This window comes from Triturus cristatus, chromosome 10 (genome assembly GCF_964204655.1).
Source record: "Triturus cristatus chromosome 10, aTriCri1.1, whole genome shotgun sequence".
NCBI lineage: Eukaryota > Metazoa > Chordata > Amphibia > Caudata > Salamandridae > Triturus > Triturus cristatus.
Genome location: NC_140593.1, coordinates 39,421,951 through 39,441,346, shown reverse-complemented (window position 1 = coordinate 39,441,346; position 19,396 = coordinate 39,421,951). Strand labels below are relative to the sequence as shown.

The following is a 19,396-nucleotide window of genomic DNA, read 5'->3' as shown; positions in this document are numbered from 1 at the left end:
AGTCGATGTGACTAATCTTGGATTTTTGTTGTTCCCCCCCTTTACGTCTTCTTTTGCCTGGTGGTGGGCCATAACCCTTATGCGGCAATAATTTATTCATCTTATTTCAGACAGATTTTCCCCTACTAGTGGTCGGATTGGTCAAATTGGCAGTTATGTTGACGGGACTGGGAAGGGGAGTATAACTCATGGGCTGTTCAATGGAGAGACAAGGTGTAGGTGTGCAATCACGTAGCAGGAGTGGAACACTCTCTAAGGATGTAAGGTCGGCAATACCACTGAGACTTCCTCCACTGAGGGAGAGGGCGTGAGGCGTGAGATCTATTGAAGCCCTATTTTTCAGACATTCAACCGAGCGACGGCGCTCCGCCCTACGCTCTTCTAGTGTTGATTCCCTATCTAAATCGATGGGAACCCTTGTGAAGTAACTGTCGAGAGTGCCATTTAACGGCCCCCCCGGCTTTTCTAGAATGACATTGTCCAGACTCTGGGCCATAGCAACGATGCTAACAAAAGATACAAATGGAAAGGAAAAAAGATGAAAGGGAATGAGCCCTGCCCGGCCTCGCTCGGCCTCAGAGGGCCTAAGAGGGGCTTAGCCCCGGGCACTCCCGCGCGCTGCCGCGCAGCGGGGATCTAGATCGTTTAAGTAGGGCAGGGTTACAGGCCGTGGGCGTAGCAACAGGGAGAGCGGACCAGGTGTTGGCAGTCGGTCTGGCAGGGACTCCTGGGAGATGGAGTCCCTGCTGAAACGCTCGCAGCCCTGCTGCACCCTTTTAGCCACAGACCACGAGTCCTTCAGGCAGATTGCACTGTCTCTCACCCCAGGCGGCTAGGAATGGTGGTAGGTTTAGAATCAAGCGTCTTCCTCCCGGTAAACTAGTCTCCTCCAAAGGTTTAGACAAGAGGTCCCACTGAAGCAGGGCAGGCAGGTGTCTGTAATCCTCTCGGGCGGCCGTGGGCGGAGCAACAGGGAGAGCGGACCAGGTGTTGACAGTCGGTCTGGCAGGGACTCCTGGGAGATGGAGTCCCTGCTGAAACGCTCGCAGCCCTGCTGCACCCTTTTAGCCACAGACCACGAGTCCTTCAGGCAGATTGCCCTGTCTCTCACCCCAGGCGGCTAGGAATGGTGGTAGGTTTAGAATCAAGCGTCTTCCTCCCGGTAAACTAGTCTCCTCCAAAGGTTTAGACAAGAGGTCCCCAAAAAGAAAATGTCTCAATGTCTTTGTTAACAGGCAGCACTGAATGTGAATTCAAACCAGGCACATATTCGGGGTCGGAAGAGACCAATAAACAAACAAGCATTTGCAATGCAAACGGTCTCGCCTTTGGGACCTTCTCTATATTTAGCTATGAAGCACCTTGGCCTGGGTGCTGAAACATCTACTGTTCTTCAACATGTATACAGCATGCTTCTCTCATGACAGATCGTGTCGGCTGCCTGTTATCAATATAAGCAGGAACCCAGCAAGTACAATCTAAATTATTTTTAAAATACTAAAATTGAACATGGTCTCCATCCCTCTCCAAAAACCTTTGGAAGTCTCCTTATGTAGATATAATAGGATCTTCTAGAAGCCCTGCAGAGTGTTTCTGAATAACCTGAAAAGGGAAATCGGCTGCATTCTGATACCTGAAAATGTGACCCCTTATTAAACCTTCTTGCTTTAAACAATATTTGTGTAAATGTACCCAATGCAAGGGTTAATCTGACCTAATTAAACCGTCGGCCTTAATCTCTTACTAAAAACAGAAAGACTAAAATAACATGCATCCTTTGTTTTGTTTACAAACTGATCTCACTATTAAAAAACAAGCATTTGCAATGCAATAGGTTTCGCATTTACCCGAGTTTAAGCTATTGGCATTGTAAATGACAATGCCTTCTATTTATGTGTTAAAAACGAAAACAAATATAAAAGGCATTGTCATTTGCAATGTCAATAGCTCAAACTCATGTAAATGCCAAACCTATTGCATTGCAAATGCTTGTATGCTAGTGTGACTGAAAAGTTGTGGGAAAATGTATGTATCCCTTAAGGCCATACTTAAACTTAAAGAGTACAAACTTATTTTGTGAAACTTAAAGCAGAAAATTTGTACTATTCAATGTATTGTAAAATACATATGTTTGAAGACTGGCTAGGCAGCTCTTAAGCAACGTAGAGCAAATGTCCACCGCTGTAATGTTATTTTATACTGTGGCTATTTATATAGCGCCCATTCATTTGGCCCCACAGCACTCCATTGCTCTTTGAATTTGTTTTACGGTAAATGTTTAGTGTTACAGCACACGCTGTCCCGTCAATTTCCACGCTGCGATTTTGTTTTCATTTTTGTGTCAGCCTACGGAGGATGTGTTTTATCAAACTAGATTCAAGTCCGTCCAGAGCAGGCCAACACAGATAGGTGCTGCAATTGGAGAACGAGTCCTCAGGCGCCATTTTATTTAAACTAGTGTTTACGTTAAACAATACATCCTGAGTGCTTCATGTTAACTTCGGACAAATCATTTGGCTGGGGATTAGGGTGTAATGCCGCTGAAACGCAATTTGATTTGATTTTCTAAACTGCCAAACTAAACAGTATAAAATAGGCACGTGTAAAAAAAAATATGATTAATGAAAAGGCGGCCTAAATTTTAATACACTGAAATAAAGCAATACAAAAAGGCTGCCTTTCTAAATGGCTTCCAGAATTATAGCTCCCACAGTATCGAAAAGCTCATTTGGGCGAACCAGTCGAGATTATTACTCTTGGATGCTAATGGGGTTTAATGGAGCATAGGTTTTTAGTCGTTTAACTTGCATGCACCAATTACATGCCCTGTAGCTAGCAGAGGTCTAAAGTTATGCAAGGTGTGTTGTTGTGTCTTACGCATTGAAAAGCAGATCACAAAAGGGGCCTTGGTGGGGTCAGTGAGTTAGGAAGAAAGGCTTGTTTGGAGATGAGCCCCCGCTGCACGAGAATCCTTGACTGCTGTTTGAAAAGAAACAAAAATAACAAAATCTTCGATTGCATTTGTGTGTAAATAGTTTACAGTGGGGGCAGAGACAGGGGAGGGCCTGCTTGGAGATGAAAGGAAGCAAAAGAACCCCACAAAAATGGGCACATGCTGGAGTTTGTCTCATCTCAGGTGCCACTGTCTCCCCACCTCAGGGCAGAGGTCTGTGCATTTGAAGACAGGCGCAAATATATCAGGCAGCAAAAGGCGTGCCCGGGCGCGGGCAGGCCAAGGGAGATGTGTTAGCACAGGGTGAACGAGGAACATTCCTAACATGTTTCGAAAACGAAACAAATACTCCATGCACAACAGAGCGAGAAACCTCAGTGTATAGTGCTTCAGATCAAATCTAGAAAGCAAAACGCCCACAATTACACTAACAAGCTGTTTCCGCATTAAAGCACACATGCATATCTCCGGTCCCTATGCTTGCGTTTCGCAATGGAAAACAAGCGTGTGTCTGCCTTGTATAGGGTGTGAGCACGTGGTGGGAGCGTGTAAGGCAGAGAGGAGACGCCATGTGCATGCACATCGCCTGTCCATGCGCGCACATGGTTTGTCTCCCATTGCGCACCAAACCGACAACAATAGTCTCGCCAAGGCGAAGCAGCACTTGCGCTGCGTTCTCTAGGCGAGACCTAACAAGGACTGAGTGAAACTGAGAATTAATTCTGGTGTCCAAAGAAAGATAGCAGACACAAGTGAAAATAATGCAAAGTTTTCTGAACCACGTCACATAGTGATGGATTTCAGAATCAGGTTCACTGCCAACTGAGGCTGTTTTGCCTGATGTTTACCTGATGGTATTATTCACAAGACTGATATCAAAATTACAAAAACTGCATGCAATAATCACCAGTATTGGCCTGGGATTAAATTTAATAGTATTTCCTCTTCTGGTCAGATGGCAACTTAAATGAAGACAAGAGAGGAGCAGGCGGTGCACTGCGGGAACCCATGTGGGAAAGTAAATGAAAGGCACCCGCTGCTCGAAATGCTTTGCATTCCACGCGTGAAGTGAATGTAGTTAGGTGCCATGGCATGTACACATAATTACAGCATGGTACGCATCTGTAGATACAATGCGCACAGATGAAATTACAGTAAAACGCGGAAATGCAACTTATTTAAAAAGAAAGGTGTGGCGGTATGCTGGATGAAATGAATAATTAAATACCGCTCAGTTGAATCTATTAGGTAAATGAATTGTTATGTCATCTGTGAGCATTGCATCTACAGATGCATGCCATGCTGTAACTATGTGCACATACCATGGCACCTAATTACATTCACTTCACGGTGGAATGCAAAGCTTGTAGAGCCCCTCGTGAGTTTCATTTAGTTTCCTGTTTGGGTTGCAACAGTACACCGCCTGCTTCTGCCCGTGCTACACGCCCAGCGGCCATATAGGTGGAACCAGTGTCATTTGTTGTTGCAGTACACATGCATAGATCAAGCAAACAAGAAACGAGGCACCCACTAAGAGAACACATTACCGGCGGGCCGGACTGCTCTATCAAGGTTCTGGTCATCGTAGAATTGGCATCCAAGTGTATGTATGTTTGCCTTTTCCAAGTGAAGAATGTAATTTGATGCCACAGCACGCCTACATAAACATAGCATGACGTGTCCCCACAGCAGCAATTCACACACAGAAACAAATACAAAAAAAGGACAGCATACTCACAGCAGCAATTCACACACAGAAATGAATACAAAAAAAGGACAGCATACTCACAGCAGGAAATCACACGCAGAAACTAATACAAAAAAAGGACAGCATACTCACAGCAGCAATTCACACGCAGAAACTAATACAAAAAAAGGACAGCATATTCACAGCAGCAATTCACACGCAGAAACTAATACAAACAAGCATTTGCAATGCAATAGGTCTCGCATTTGCGATAGATTGAGCTATTGGCATTGTAAATGACAATGCCTTTTATCTATGTGTTTTGAGAACCTGCAAGCAGTGAGTAAACATGCACTTTGCACTTATACCCCTTGCTTACGAGAAGCAAGACTGGCAGTAAAAGAGGCGCAGTTACTGCCAGCCTTGCTTCTTGTTAGCAACAACTATAAGTACAAAGTGCGTGTTTACACACCGCTTGCAGGTTTTCAAAACATATAAATAATAGGTATTGTTATTTAAAATGCCAATAGATTAAACTCTCACAAATGCGAGACCTATTGCATTGCAAATGCTTGTTTAAAAGGACTATCCAGTAAACATTGTAGCACATGGTGTTGTCCTGGGCAAGTTATCTCTTCTTGTTTACGCATCTGGCTTACCCTGAGCTCTCAAAATCGAGGTCACTTACAAAGGTCCAATGTGCAGTATTATGTGCCTTATAGACAACTGGGTAGTTTAGATGTAAGTAGTTCCCCTTTTAAAGCCCAACACTAATCATATGCTCCTTACGGGCACTGTAAGAAAGAAGCAAAGGCCCGCTGAAGAAAAATCCCTACCCCCCTCAAACGCTTTAATGGAAACGTTTTCAGCACAGGCACATACCAAGACAGAAAAGTAAAAAAAAATGCGAGATCCATTCATAAGCGGCCTGAAAATATACACTAAATTGGTTTATGACAAATTGGTTTAATGCTTGTTGAGTTGTAGATACACAGTTCTGTTAGAAGTATGTGCCACGTAAGATGGTCAACAGACTGAGAATACTTAGGTTTATGACACAATACATGAAAAATGATGTTCTGCTTTACTTGTGCTAATGTCGTGGTACGATTACTTCCTTTTTTATATTTAGCTTCAAAATAAAATGGAAAGAAGTGAATTCTCACCCTCAGTACTGACTACGGGGGCCAGGAGCCATACACAGTAGATCGACACCAGCGATCGCCTCCTTTCCTCGCGTCCGTGCCGTATCGCCACCATCATGTTGTGTGACTGGAGCCCTCTCCAGAACAACGAGGGAGTGGTGGACGGATGGCTTTAATCCAAGAAATTCACTCAGCCAAGGCGAACGCCCTTCCTGCGGCCTGAGTCACCACGAGCTCAATTACCGCCCTTCCCATGGGGTCCGGCACACACTGCAGAATAGAGGCGCGAGGGGTTGCGCGCATATAGCTGCAGGCCCGTGATGCATGCGAGTGCGACCAGCTCCTCGATGTGCTGTCCGCGATGGGAGCGCTCGAAAGTTAAGAGACGAGTAAGCGTGCACATGGGCTGTTCGGGCGCCGTGAGCGTGCACATCCCTGTCCCCCTTCGGCCACCAAACCGATCACTATAGGTCTCGCCAAGCCGAGTAGCGCATGAGCTGCATCGCTAAGCGAGACCTAATAAAGGACAGCATACTCAACCCAGCGCGCTTCTGTTTGTCCAGTTTTGTTCATAGATTCTAACTAACATATCAGAAACTACCTGAGAGGGGTAATGGAACTGCAACACAAAAGCGTGGAACAGTTGTATTTTACAAGGCATTTGCCATACTTCTCTACACAGCTCATGTATCCTGATAACCAGGCCACACGTCTCAGAACAGGGAAGAAATTGTTTTCCTCTCCTTTCACTTTTCAAGGATTTTGGGTAGAAAGGGGAACCATTTCTTGTAAAACATTTATATAGAAGGAAAACAAAAGTTAAGGAAAACAAAAGTTAAGGGAAAAATCATATATGAAATGTTCAAAAGCGAAGCATTGACGCTTTATACACCGAGTAAATTGCGCGGATGAAGGATTAGAAAAACAGGTCCCAATGGAGAAAGTACAAGAACAGCAAGTTCTTGAACACGGTACAGGCAGTAACTCAGCACGCGTTGGTCAGAAATGCTGAAATGTTGTTGGTGGACCAGACATAGGTGTAAATTACACACTTAGCTGCTTTTAGGCACGCTTAATCCCCAAAGTTTTCATAAAAGTACAGCACGTGAGCCCTGTTATGCCCTTAGTCATGTGCAACGTTATCTAAAACCTTTCAGTGTCTCCCGTTCGTATCTTTACTCGTGTCCTTGTGATCTGCATCAAAGATCATACAAAATACTATAAGGGGGCACAGATGTGCACTGTGTCAGTGCCTGGGGTTGCCATTCGTGTACAAAGCAGGTGTACTTGCAAATTGACAACTCTCCCTTAATTAGAAGGGCAGATTCCTCCTTCGTAAGCAAAACTTTGGGGCGAGAGTCGAGAGGGTGGGCGGGAAGGCGGGATTAGGAGAGCGACAAATTTAAACAAAATATGTTAACGACCGGTGGGAACGGCATTTAGTGAAATGTTTTCAAACTACTGAGCGAAACCAATTTTTCTCTTAGTAACGGGAGGTGGACACACGTAATGATGAGTGGACACACGCAATGATGAGTGGACACAATATGTTTAACTTATGTTGCGAGTATCTACAATGAAGTAATCTGAATCAAAAAACAAATGTAATAGACCTTTTCCTGCCCCATCCGCCCTCCCCCTAGGAGATGTTTCAAATGTTGACAGTGGGTGAGATGGGGAACAGATGTACTGCTGATCACGGGCCAAGGAGTGCCGCCGAGGGTGCAGCCCGGTAGTGCCCAGAGGAGCTTCGGCAGCACCTGGAGGGGTGCCCACTGCAGCCCGGGAGTTTCCAGGGGGATCTTAGGTGGGACTATGAGTGCCGCTGAGGGGGTGGCCAGTGGGGTCTGCACACTGCGATCTGGGGATTCCCAGAGGAGCTTCAGTTGGACTGTGTGCACTGGTGCACACTGCAGCTCGGGAGTGACAAGGGGAGCGTCGGCGAGCGATGTGTGCAGCTGAAGGAGTGAGTGCCCTGGTGCACAGTGTCTGCCACCCAGAGTGTATGGATGAGTTTCTGGAGGTGGGAGGCCCGGGCACAGCGGAGCCTGCTCAAGTTTCTCCAACAGCTCAACAGAAAGTATGCATAAAGTTTACTCGGGAGCTGCCCATCGCACTAGTGCACGCTTCCACTAAAGGAAGTGCCCCGCTCTCCCCGTCATGCCACAAAGAGAGGCGAGCTTTCCCATAACAAGAATGCGTGCAGCCCTCTGCCCTGCACTGGTGCCCCACAACCGGGAAGAGAGTGTTAGTGGCATGTTTGTCCTGTTTCGTTTCCCTGCTTGTGCTGTCTCTGCCTTCCGCCGTGAATTGGCCCGTGTTGCAAACATCAACGTAACTCCTTCAGCATGAAAAACGTTGTATGCGCATGTGTTGTGGACAGGTCAGGCAAAATAGAGTGCGAACTCCCCCAGCCAATCCCAGCATAAAACAGGCATTTATAAATGCAATAGGACTTGTGTTTAAGCGAGACCTATTGCATTGTAAATAAAAGTGCATGCCTCGAAGAAGGTACGATTAAGCGTAGGAGGGGGGTGGTGGTGGGCAGAGAAGCCACGGACTACGGGAGGGAACAGGGGGAGGCAGGAGAACAAAAACGTTTTGAAAGTAAAGGGGCCGATAGCTATGGCAGGAGAAAAATGACGACATGGCTGTCAGGAGGCGGGATTAAGTTGCTGAAAACCAATCAGATTGCAGCATTTAGGATTTCAGCCAATCACAAAGATGGTTGGAAAGTGGGCGGAGCTTCCACCACTAAACTGTATACAGCATCTCTCGACGAGATAGCGCATGTGCTGCCTAGCCGAGACCTAAAAATCGAATATGCCAAACAGTCCTCACCGCTTCCACATAGGTGTCCGCGGTGCCCGGTCACCAGAGGGCGCCAGACTCCTGGGCAAGGCATTTCTAGAGTGGGGAAATGCGGACCCCGTGCTGGCAGTCGATAGGCCGCCCGCTGCGGGATCTTGGTCTCCCAACTGCTGTCATCCTCGGTCCTCTTCCTGGCACACACCCTGGCGGCTCCACCTATTGGCACTCCCATGCTCCTCCAAGAAAATGCGGTCAATGGGGAGAGCCACAACTGACTGGTGTTACGTGGACAGCGTTTGAACCGCTAACGCTGACTTTGAATGAACACACCATCCTGCTCCAAAAGAAGAAGGCACGTACTCGAGGCTGTCAGGATATGGCACTTTTTATTTTCTCGGTTCTCCCTCGACCCACAACCAGAGAGACGCGTTTCGGCTTCACAGAAGCCATTTTCAATCTGATTGGTTCCATACAATTGTGAGTATATATAGCCCATCCCACTTTAGGCACAAGTAAACATAAAGACAATACTTTTACTTGCTAATCCTGGATTGATACAGACATCTTGTAATTTTTAAACAAATTCATGCCATACTAATGAAAAAATGCAGCTGGTAAAACAAAGTTATATATCTAATATGGGTAATAAAATCACATAGTATATATAATATATATATCTGTCGATCCTTTTTTCAATTCATAAGCAATGGAAACACCTTAATTCAACAGTGAAAAACTCCTCATTTATAGAAGAGGTATACCTTGGACAGAAAGAGTGCAAGTTTCCTTCTGCAGAGGACAAAGATAGGTACGGCAGCAGCAGTACAAGATTCCCCATCACAGGACACATACAGACATACGCCCATAGCTCACAGAAGGCAGCACGCGCAGTCTTCCATCCTCTGCTTTGCAGACCCAGCAGGGCAGACTGGCGCAACCATCCCTCACTCACAGGAGGCAGCACGTGCAGGATTTCATCCCCTTTGGAATAGACCCAGAAGGGCAGACTGGCGCAAGCGTCCCTCGCTCATAGGAGGCAGCACGTGCAGTCTTCTATCTCCAGAGGAACAGACCCAGAGGGACAGACTGATACAATCTTTCCTCGCTCACAGGAAACAGCACATGCAGTCTTCCGTTCTCAGCATAACAGACCCAGAGGAACAGACTGGCGCAAGCGTCTCTCGCTCACAGGAGGCAGCACGCGCAGTCTTCTATCTCCAGCGGAACAGACCCAGCGGGGCAGACTGGCGCAACCATCCCTCGCTCACAGGAGGCAGCACGTGCAGTATTTCATCCCCTGTGGAATAGACCCAGTGGGGCAGACTGGCGCAAGCGTCCCTCGCTCACAGGAGGCAGCACGCGCAGTCTGGTGCAAGCTGATCTTACTCACAGAAGGCAGCATGTGCTTTCTTCCATCCCCAGCAGAACATTCCCAGTGGGGCAGGCTCCATCACTCACAGAACAACTACAGTTAAAGCTACAAGCATGTGTGACATTCGAGTTAGAGACAGACCTGTAGAGTGGGTGCTTAACTCGCTGAAGGGATGTATGGTAAGACGGGTGAGTGAAGTGTAAGTTTGGATCCCATTCTCACTTAGATATTAAACGTCAACATCTTGAAAGTCTTTACATTTCCACACATTGATACATAGCTGATAAATCATAGGTCATTGCTATTTGGAGCAAACCAGTCACAGCCTAAGTAGCTCTGCTTTGTACAGGTGACAAACACAACATAAATGTTTGAATGGACAGGCAGTGTCCAATCCTAGCTTCATTGCTGAGGGTTGCCATTGGTGGGTTGTATGTGGGGGTACGTGAAGGGGAGTGAGGCATGTGAGTGGCCAGTTTACTCAGTGTGTTTGTGTCTGGCCCCTGGAGTGTAGCTTGAGGGGGATGTTTGGGGGGTTACACCCTCCTTAATACATGTATTTTTGGATAAATAGTTGGGTACTGGTGTTTTCAGATGGGCATGTGAGATGTCAGTCTGATTTCACCAGGGATGTTTACATACAAACATACTAAAACGCACACACACTCTCGCTCCCTGTTTTGAAAGACCTCAAAATATTGGTTATTTGAAAGAATATTGTGTTTTCTCCCTTAGAACTGCTACCACTCCGCATTGCTCTCATTTTGCATGGGCGCTAATGCCCCTCTCATGCATCCTCCTTGTCGTATGATGTACTGAACATTATATGCCAGTCTGATTGTCAGAAAATCTAAAGGCTAAGCTACTCCCCTGGCAGGAATCCTCCAGTGGAGAGTGTTTGGAGCCAGGACCCCCTGTAACCGGTTTCCTTGTCTTTCTCTACAGAATGTCTGTCTCCAGCTGCCCTCAGGAAGGTATCCAGGAAGTGCCACAGGAAGCAAAACTGCACCATCCTTGCTGACGCCTACACTTTTGGGGATCCCTGCTTCCTGGGAGTCAAGAAGGAGCTCAGTGTCTCATACACCTGTGGTAAGAGTGAGGCTTATTGCGAGCCACGGAATACCAGGGACTGACATTGACTGAAAGGGCCCCCGGCCTTGAAGTACAGCGCCCTCCATCTCCCGGTACATGCACCTACATACAGAGGCAGAGTCCCACCAAAAAAACTCAGTCCTGAACTACAGCTCCCATCGTCTCCCAGTACATGCACCTGCACACAAGGGCAGAGTCCTGCCAATGCACCGCAACACTGAACTGCAGTGCCCTCCGTCTCCCAGTACATGCCCCTACACACAGAGGCAGAGTCCTGCCAATGCATCTCAAGACTGAACTGCAGCGCCCTCCGTCTCCCAGTACATGCCCCTACACACAGAGGCAGAGTCCTGCCAATGCATCTCAAGACTGAACTGCAGTGCCCTCCATCTCCCAGTACATGCACCTGCACACAAGGGCAGAGTCCTGCCAATGCATCTCAACATTGAACTGCAGCGCCCTCCGTCTCCCAGTACATGCACCTACATACAGAGGCAGAGTCCTGCCAATGCACCTCAACATTGAACTGCTGCGCCCGTTGTCTCCCATTACATGTACCTACATTCAGAGGCAGAGTCCTGCCAATGCACCTCAACATTGAACTGCAGCGCCCTCCGTCTCCCAGTACATGCCCCTACACACAGAGGCAGAGTCCTGCCAATGCACCTCAAGACTGAACTGCAGTGCCCTCCATCTCCCAGCACATGCACCTGCACACAAGGGCAGAGTCCTGCCAATGCATCTCAACATTGAACTGCAGCGCCCTCCGTCTCCCAGTACATGCACCTACATACAGAGGCAGAGTCCTGCCAATGCACTTCAACACTGAACTGCAGTGCCCTCCGTCTCCCAGTACATGCCCCCACACACAGAGGTAGAGTCCTGCCAATGCCCCTCAACACTGAACTATAGCGCCCTCCGTCTCCCAGTACATGCGCCTACACACAGAAGCAGAGTCCTGCCAATGCACCTCAACACTGAACTACAGCGCCCTCCGTCTCCCAGTACATGCACCTACACACAGAGGCAGAATCTTGCCAATGTCCCTCATTCATGAACTACAGCGCCCTCGGTCTCCCAGTACATGCCCCCACACACAGAGGTAGAGTCCTGCCAATGCCCCTCAACACTGAACTACAGCGCCCTCCGTCTCCCAGTACATGCGCCTACACACAGAGGCAGAGTCCTGCCAATGTACCTCAACACTGAACTACAGCGCCCTCCGTCTCCCAGTACATGCACCTACACACAGAGGCAGAGTCTTGCCAATGTCCCTCATTCGTGAACTACAGCACCCTCTGTCTCCCAGTACATGCGCCTACACACAGAGGCAGAGTCCTGCCAATGCACCTCATTCATGAACTACAGCGCCCTCCGTCACCCAGTACATGCGCCTACACACAGAGGCAGAGTCCTGCCAATGCACCTCAACACTGAACTACAGCGCCCTCCGTCTCCCAGCACATGCTCCTGCACACAAGGGCAGAGTCCTGCCAATGCACCTCAACACGGAACTGCAGCGCCCTCCGTCTCCCAGCACATGCACCTGCACACAAGGGCAGAGTCCTGCCAATGCACCTCAACACTGAACTGCTGTGCCCTCCGTCTCCCAGTACATGCACCTACATACAGAGGCAGAGTCCTGCCAATGCACCTCAACATTGAACTGCAGCGCCCGTTGTCTCCCAGTACATGCCCCTACACACAGAGGCAGAGTCCTGCCAATGCACCTCAACACCGAACTGCAGTGCCCTCCGTCTCCCAGTACATGCCCCTACACACAGAGGCAGAGTCCTGCCAATGTCCCTCATTCATGAACTACAGCGCCCTCCATCTCCCAGTACATGCGCCTACACACAGAGGTAGAGTCCTGCCAATGTCCCTCATTCATGAACTACAGTGCCCTCCATCTCCCAGTACATGCGCCTACACACAGAGGTAGAGTCCTGCCAATGTCCCTCATTCATGAACTACAGCTCCCTCCATCTCCCAGTACATGCTCCTACACACAGAGGTAGAGTCCTGCCAATGTCCCTCATTCATGAACTACAGCGCCCTCCGTCTCCCAGTACATGCCCCTACACACAGAGGCAGAGTCCTGCCAATGTCCCTCATTCATGAACTACAGCGCCCTCCATCTCCCAGTACATGGAACTACACATAGAGGCAGAGTCCTTCCAATCCACCTCAACACTGAACTACAGTGCCTTCCGTCTCCCAGTACATGCGCCTACACACAGAGGTAGAGTCCTGCCAATGCACCTCAACACTGAACTGCAGTGACATCCGTCTCCCAGTACATGCGCCTACACACAGAGGTAGAGTCCTGCCAATGCCCCTCAACACTGAAATACAGCACCCTCCGTCTCCCAGTACATGCACCCACACACAGAGGTAGAGTCCTGCCAATGCACCTCAACACTGAACTACAGCGCCCTCCGTCTCCCAGTACATGTACCTGCACACAACGGCAGAGTCCTGCCAATGCACCTCAACAACAAACTACAGCACCCTCCGTCTCCCAGTACATGCGCATACACACAGAGGTAGAGTCCTGCCAATGCACCTCAACACTGAACTGCAGTGCCCTCTGTCTCCCAGTACATGCGCCTACACACAGAGGTAGTCATGCCAATGTCCCTCATTCATGAACTACAGCGCCCTCCGTCTCCCAGTACATGCCCCCACACACAGAGGTAGAGTCCTGCCAATGCACCTCAACACTGAACTGCAGCGCCCTCCGTCTCCCAGTGCATGCACCTACATACAGAGTCAGAGTCCTGCCAATGCACCTCAAAATTGAACTGCAGCGCCCGTTGTCTCCCATTACATGTACCTACATTCAGAAGCAGAGTCCTGCCAATGCACCTCAACATTGAACTGCAGCACCCGTTGTCTCCCAGTACATGTACCTACATACAGAGGCAGAGTCCTGCCAATGCACCTCAACACTGAACTGCGGTGCCCTCCATCTCCCAGTACATGCACCTACATACAGAGACAGAGTCCTGCCAATGCACCTCAACACTGAACTACAGGGCCCTCCGTCTCCCAGCACATGCACCTACATACAGAGACAGAGTACTGCCAATGCACCTCAACACTGAACTGCAGTGCCCTCCGTCTCCCAGCACATGCACCTGCACACAAGGGCAGAGTCCTGCCAATGCACCTCAACACTGAACTGCAGCGCCCTCCGTCTCCCAGTACATGCGCCTACACACAGAGGTAGAGTCCTGCCAATGTCCCTCATTCATGAACTACAGCGCCCTCCGTCTCCAAGCACATGCACCTACATACAGAGGCAGAGTCCAGCCAAAACAACTCTCTCCTGAACTACAGCGCCCTCCGCCTCCCAGTACATGCACCTGCACACAAGGGTAGAGTCCTGCCAATGCACCTCAACACTGAACTACAGCGCCCTCCGTCTCCCAGTACATACGCCTACAAACAGAGGTAGAGTCCTGCCAATGCACCTCAACACTGAACTGCAGTGCCCTCCGTCTCCCAGTACATGCGCCTACACACAGAGGCAGAGTCCTGCCAATACACCTCAACACTGAACTGCAGTGCCCTCCGTCTCCCAGCACATGCACCTACATACAGAGACAGAGTACTGCCAATGCACCTCAACACTGAACTGCAGTGCCCTCCGTCTCCCAGCACATGCACCTGCACACAAGGGCAGAGTCCTGCCAATGCACCTCAACACTGAACTGCAGCGCCCTCTGTCTCCCAGTACATGCGCCTACACACAGAGGTAGAGTCCTGCCAATGTCCCTCATTCATGAACTACAGCGCCCTCCGTCTCCAAGCACATGCACCTACATACAGAGGCAGAGTCCAGCCAAAACAACTCTCTCCTGAACTACAGCGCCCTCCGCCTCCCAGTTCATGCACCTGCACACAAGGGTAGAGTCCTGCCAATGCACCTCAACACTGAACTACAGCGCCCTCCGTCTCCCAGTACATACGCCTACACACAGAGGTAGAGTCCTGCCAATGCACCTCAACACTGAACTGCAGCGCCCTCCGTCTCCCAGTACATGCGCCTACACACAGAGGCAGAGTCCTTCCAATCCACCTCAACACTGAACTACAGCGCCCTCCGTCTCCCAGTACATGCCCCCACACACAGAGGCAGAGTCCTGCCAAGGCACCTCATTCCTGAGCAGGTGTCTTTAGTGCTCGTAGAAGTTCATGCGGTGGTTGATGTCGGCTGGGCCTTGGTTGTGCAGGGCTTGGTAGGTGTGGATCAGCAGCTTAAATTGACATCTCTTCTGTATGGGGAGCCAGTGCAGTTCCATGAGTTGACAGGTGACGGAGGTCCTTTTGGGGATGTCGAGGATGAGTCTGGCCACTGATTTCTGTATGGTTTGCAGTCTCTTCTGGAAGCAAGTGTTAATTCCTGAATAGAGTGTGTTGCTGTAGTCCAGGCGGCTGGTGACTAGGGCTTGAATGAGGGTTTGTCTGGTTTTGATGGGGAGCCATTTATAGATTTTCCAGAGCATGCAAGAAGTGAGGAAGCAGGCAGATGAAACTGTGTTGATCCTGCTTTTCAAGTTGAGTTTGCTGTGCAGGATAATGCTGAGGTCAAGAGCATGATCTCACGGAGTGGGTGAGGGTCCTAGTTTTGGGAGGCCACCAGGAGTCGTTCCACCAAAAGGTGTTGTTACCAGAGCTCAGCACTTCTGCTTTGTCTATGTTGAGTTTCAGTCAGTTATTTTTCATCCACTCGGTGATGTTCATCATACACCTGTGGAAGTTGCCTCTCATGATGGTGGGGCCTTCAGAGTGCGAGAGGATGACTTTGGTGTCGTCTACATAGGATATAATGTTTGTTCCATGGGCTCTGACGATGTTGGCCTGAGGGGTCATGTAAGTGTTGGACAGCATGGGGCTGAGGAACAAGCCTTCTCTCTGGGTTCTTCCAGTGAGAAAGGATGCAATCCACTTGAGGGGATCTCGTTGGATTTTGATGTGATGTAGTCTTTTGATCAAGATGTGGTGGGATACAGTGTTGAGTGCTTCTGAGAGGTCGAGGAGGATCACGGCTGCTGTTTCTCCTTGGTCAAGGAGGGTCTGATGTCGTTGGTGGCTGCCATCAGGGCGGTTTTGGTGCAGTGGTGTGTGCGAAATGTAGATTGGGAGGTGTCCAAATGGGATTGGGCAACAAAACCCATTTTACAAGTTGGAAATGTTTTCCGACATACATTTTTTTCAATGTAAGACGCGTGCATTTTGCAGTTGCAAAGCTAGAGATGTTGTGAACCGCTGGGTCTGCCATCGCAAAATACCTTTGTACACTTGGCTCCTAGTCCTGCCATCGCTCCTCGTCCATGGCCTGCAGCGCCCTGGCTGTTCGAGTGCAGAGACTAACACACACAGAGGCACAGATCTGCCAGTGTGCCTCAATCCAGGACCATAGCACCCCTGATGTTCACATTCAAAACATGATCGGCTCCACCAGCCATAAAGAGCAGGCTTCAGCTACTGCACGACAGGGACTTCTGTTGTCATGCTTCTGTCCACACCGGCCTGTGGAAGCATATATTCCATATTTGCACTCACACATGTCTGCGCTGCTCTTGTCCTTCAGAGTCTGACTTGACAAGTTCTCTGGGGTCTGGTACTGCTTCCCTCTTTCACACCCTGCACTTTTCTTTCAGTGCCCAGACAGCTGCTGGAGGAGGTGGGCCGTGACTCCCCTGACCCCTTCGCCCTCTCTGACTACACACATGGTGAGTGGAAGAAGTGACCTAAGCCCAGGACTGGGAGTCAGTGGTGGCTTGTGGTGGGACCTGGACTGATCTAAACCAAGGACTGGGAGTCAGTGGTGGCTTGTGGTGGGACCTGGACTGATCTAAACCAAGGGCTGGGAGTCAGTGGTGGCTTGTGGTGGGATCTGGCCTCACCTAAACACAGGACTGTGAGTCAGTGGTGGCTTGTGGTGGGATCTGGCCTCACCTAAACACAGGACTGGGAGTCAGTGGTGGCTTGTGGCGGGACCTGGACTGACCTAAACCAAGGACTGGGAGTCAGTGGTGGCTTGTGGTGGGATCTGGCCTGACCTAAACTGGGAGTCAGCGGTGGCTTGTGGGGTGACCTGGACTAATCTAAACCCAGGACTGGGAGTCAGTGGTGGCTTGTGGCGGGATCTGGCCTGACCTAAACACAGGACTGGGAGTCAGTGGTGGCTTGTGGGGTGACCTGGACTGGCCTAAACCCAGGACTGGGCGTCAGTGGTGGCTTGTGGGGGGACCTAGACCTATCTAAACCCAGGACTGGGAGTCAGTGGTGGCTTGTGGTGGAACCTGGATTGACCTAAACCCAGGACTGGGAGTCAGTGGTGGCTTGTGGTGGAACCTGGACTGACCTAAACCCAGGACTGGGAGTCAGTGGTGGCTTGTGGTGGAACCTGGATTGACCTAAACCCAGGACTGGGAATCAGTGGTGGCTTGTGGGGTGACCTGGACTAATCTAAACCCAGGACTGGGAGTCAGTGGTGGCTTGTGGCGGGATCTGGCCTGACCTAAACACAGGACTGGGAGTCAGTGGTGGCTTGTGGGGTGACCTGGACTGGCCTAAACCCAGGACTGGGCGTCAGTGGTGGCTTGTGGGGGGACCTAGACCTATCTAAACCCAGGACTGGGAGTCAGTGTGTTAAATGGTAGCGGCAGTTTCAGTCGATAACCTTTCAAGTATTTGCCCGGCGGTAATCGCCTCTTATACCACTCGATAATTTACCAATGAAAGAGGCAGGCGCCGGAGACTGGAAGGCAGGAAACAAAGTTTTATTCCGTCGGAGCAGAACACATCAGATCAGACAGCAAGGTATCGTCACGAGGTGCTCTAACTGCATCTCTGAGACCTGGTCTCTTATACACTGGTTTATTGCTTTATTACATATAGTACATTCTTGAGATTCCCTTGATGCCTGAAAGAACATCCCCTGAAGCCCCGGCTCAGATCTGATCCCACACATAGATACAGTAGAAGTACCCACCCTACCCGCAGTGGGAGATGGCTATCGCGCAGCAGGGAATTCCGCTAATTCCCGGGGGTGTGTGCAACTGGCCGGGTCTCAGGGGGTAGGGGCTTTGATCTACTGTAATCCCTTTGATGTGGGGTGTTTCCCTTACAGTAGGGGCAGTAAGCTGCATCCGCAGGGCTAGGTGATGGCCTGGGACCAGTTCAGACAATGGGGCGCAGAGGAAGGGGGTTATCAAAGGAGAGGCATGACCATGTATGGGTTGTCGGTTGGAAGTGGTTCCGTAGCAGGGTCGCGCAGAAGGAGAGGGTTTATGGCCTGTATGAGAGAGCGGGGGTGGCCGGCGCGCGGGGGGATGCTTGCAGCGCCAGGGGAAAGCGCTGGCGGTCGAGAGTGAGCGGGGAGAGAGTGGGGTGCCTAAAATGGCGGCCGTGCATTCGTTGTGCGTGGCGCTGGGGAGAGGCAAGATGGCGCAGATAATGTTCAGTTTGCACGCTAAATTTCCACAGTCCTCCCTTTTAACATGTCTCGCCAGCTTGCCTAGTTTGGATCTATCCCCATAATACCCCGTACCTCCACCTCGTTCAGAGCTTTCATCCGCTCGGTTTCAAAGTCCAAAGTCTTAGGGCAGATGCAGTTCATAAAAAGCGAACATAAAGGTGGCAGACACTGAATCCCCAAGCAACATCCACATAGTATCACAATCGGTATCAGGATAAATGAAAACAGCCTCCATCCCCAACCTTTAATAGTGTCCCAAAACCAACTCCCCAGTGACCATTCTTCTTGTTCTTGATGAACCTCTGCGGACAGTCTGTGGAGATGTTCAATTGCTTTGTAGACTGAGGGTGAGTTATCCGGTACGTAGGTACAACAGCTGGACCCAATGATGCGGCATGCTCCTCCACGATCTGCCAGAACCACGTCTAGAACAAGGCGGTTCTGGAGAGCCACCAGGCGGACGGCCTGAAGCTCAGCGGTGTTGTTGGCGAGGGCGCCAGCTGTAATGTTCATTGCCGTTTCGACTGCCTGGGTTAAGTGGCGGATGGCACGGCTGTTTGCCATTGGACCCCAGAGTGGAACAAGGCCTTTGACTGCGTCCATGAACTGTGCTCCGGTGGAGTCGGCCTGCACAATGTCTTTGGCCCGTTTCTGTCGGTGATGGTTTGCTGGAGCCACATACGTCGGAGGAAGGACAAAGGCGATGTAGCAGGTGCCTCCCCAACCTTTCGGAAGCCAGGTGTAGGCCTTAGTACCACAGACGAAGTACATATTCGGGGAGGCAACAAAGGAGGGTGGGTCAACTGAGTCCAATGTTCGGGTGATGAGGCAGGAGCTGTGGCCC

At 49.9% G+C, this 19,396-nt stretch overlaps 1 protein-coding gene across 3 annotated transcripts in view; it reads left to right on the top strand.

Moving 5' to 3' along the window:
• The window catches only part of LOC146788775 (protein eva-1 homolog C-like), a 455,975-nt gene that overhangs the window by 302,379 nt on the left and 134,200 nt on the right, over nucleotides 1-19,396 (top strand). For all 3 annotated transcript variants that reach the window (XM_085630332.1, XM_085630331.1, XM_085630333.1), the window contains 2 exons: nucleotides 10,914-11,057; nucleotides 16,730-16,801. In XM_085630332.1, coding sequence (XP_085486458.1) covers nucleotides 10,914-11,057; nucleotides 16,730-16,801 — 216 coding nt within the window. The remainder of the gene's footprint in view (nucleotides 1-10,913; nucleotides 11,058-16,729; nucleotides 16,802-19,396) is intronic.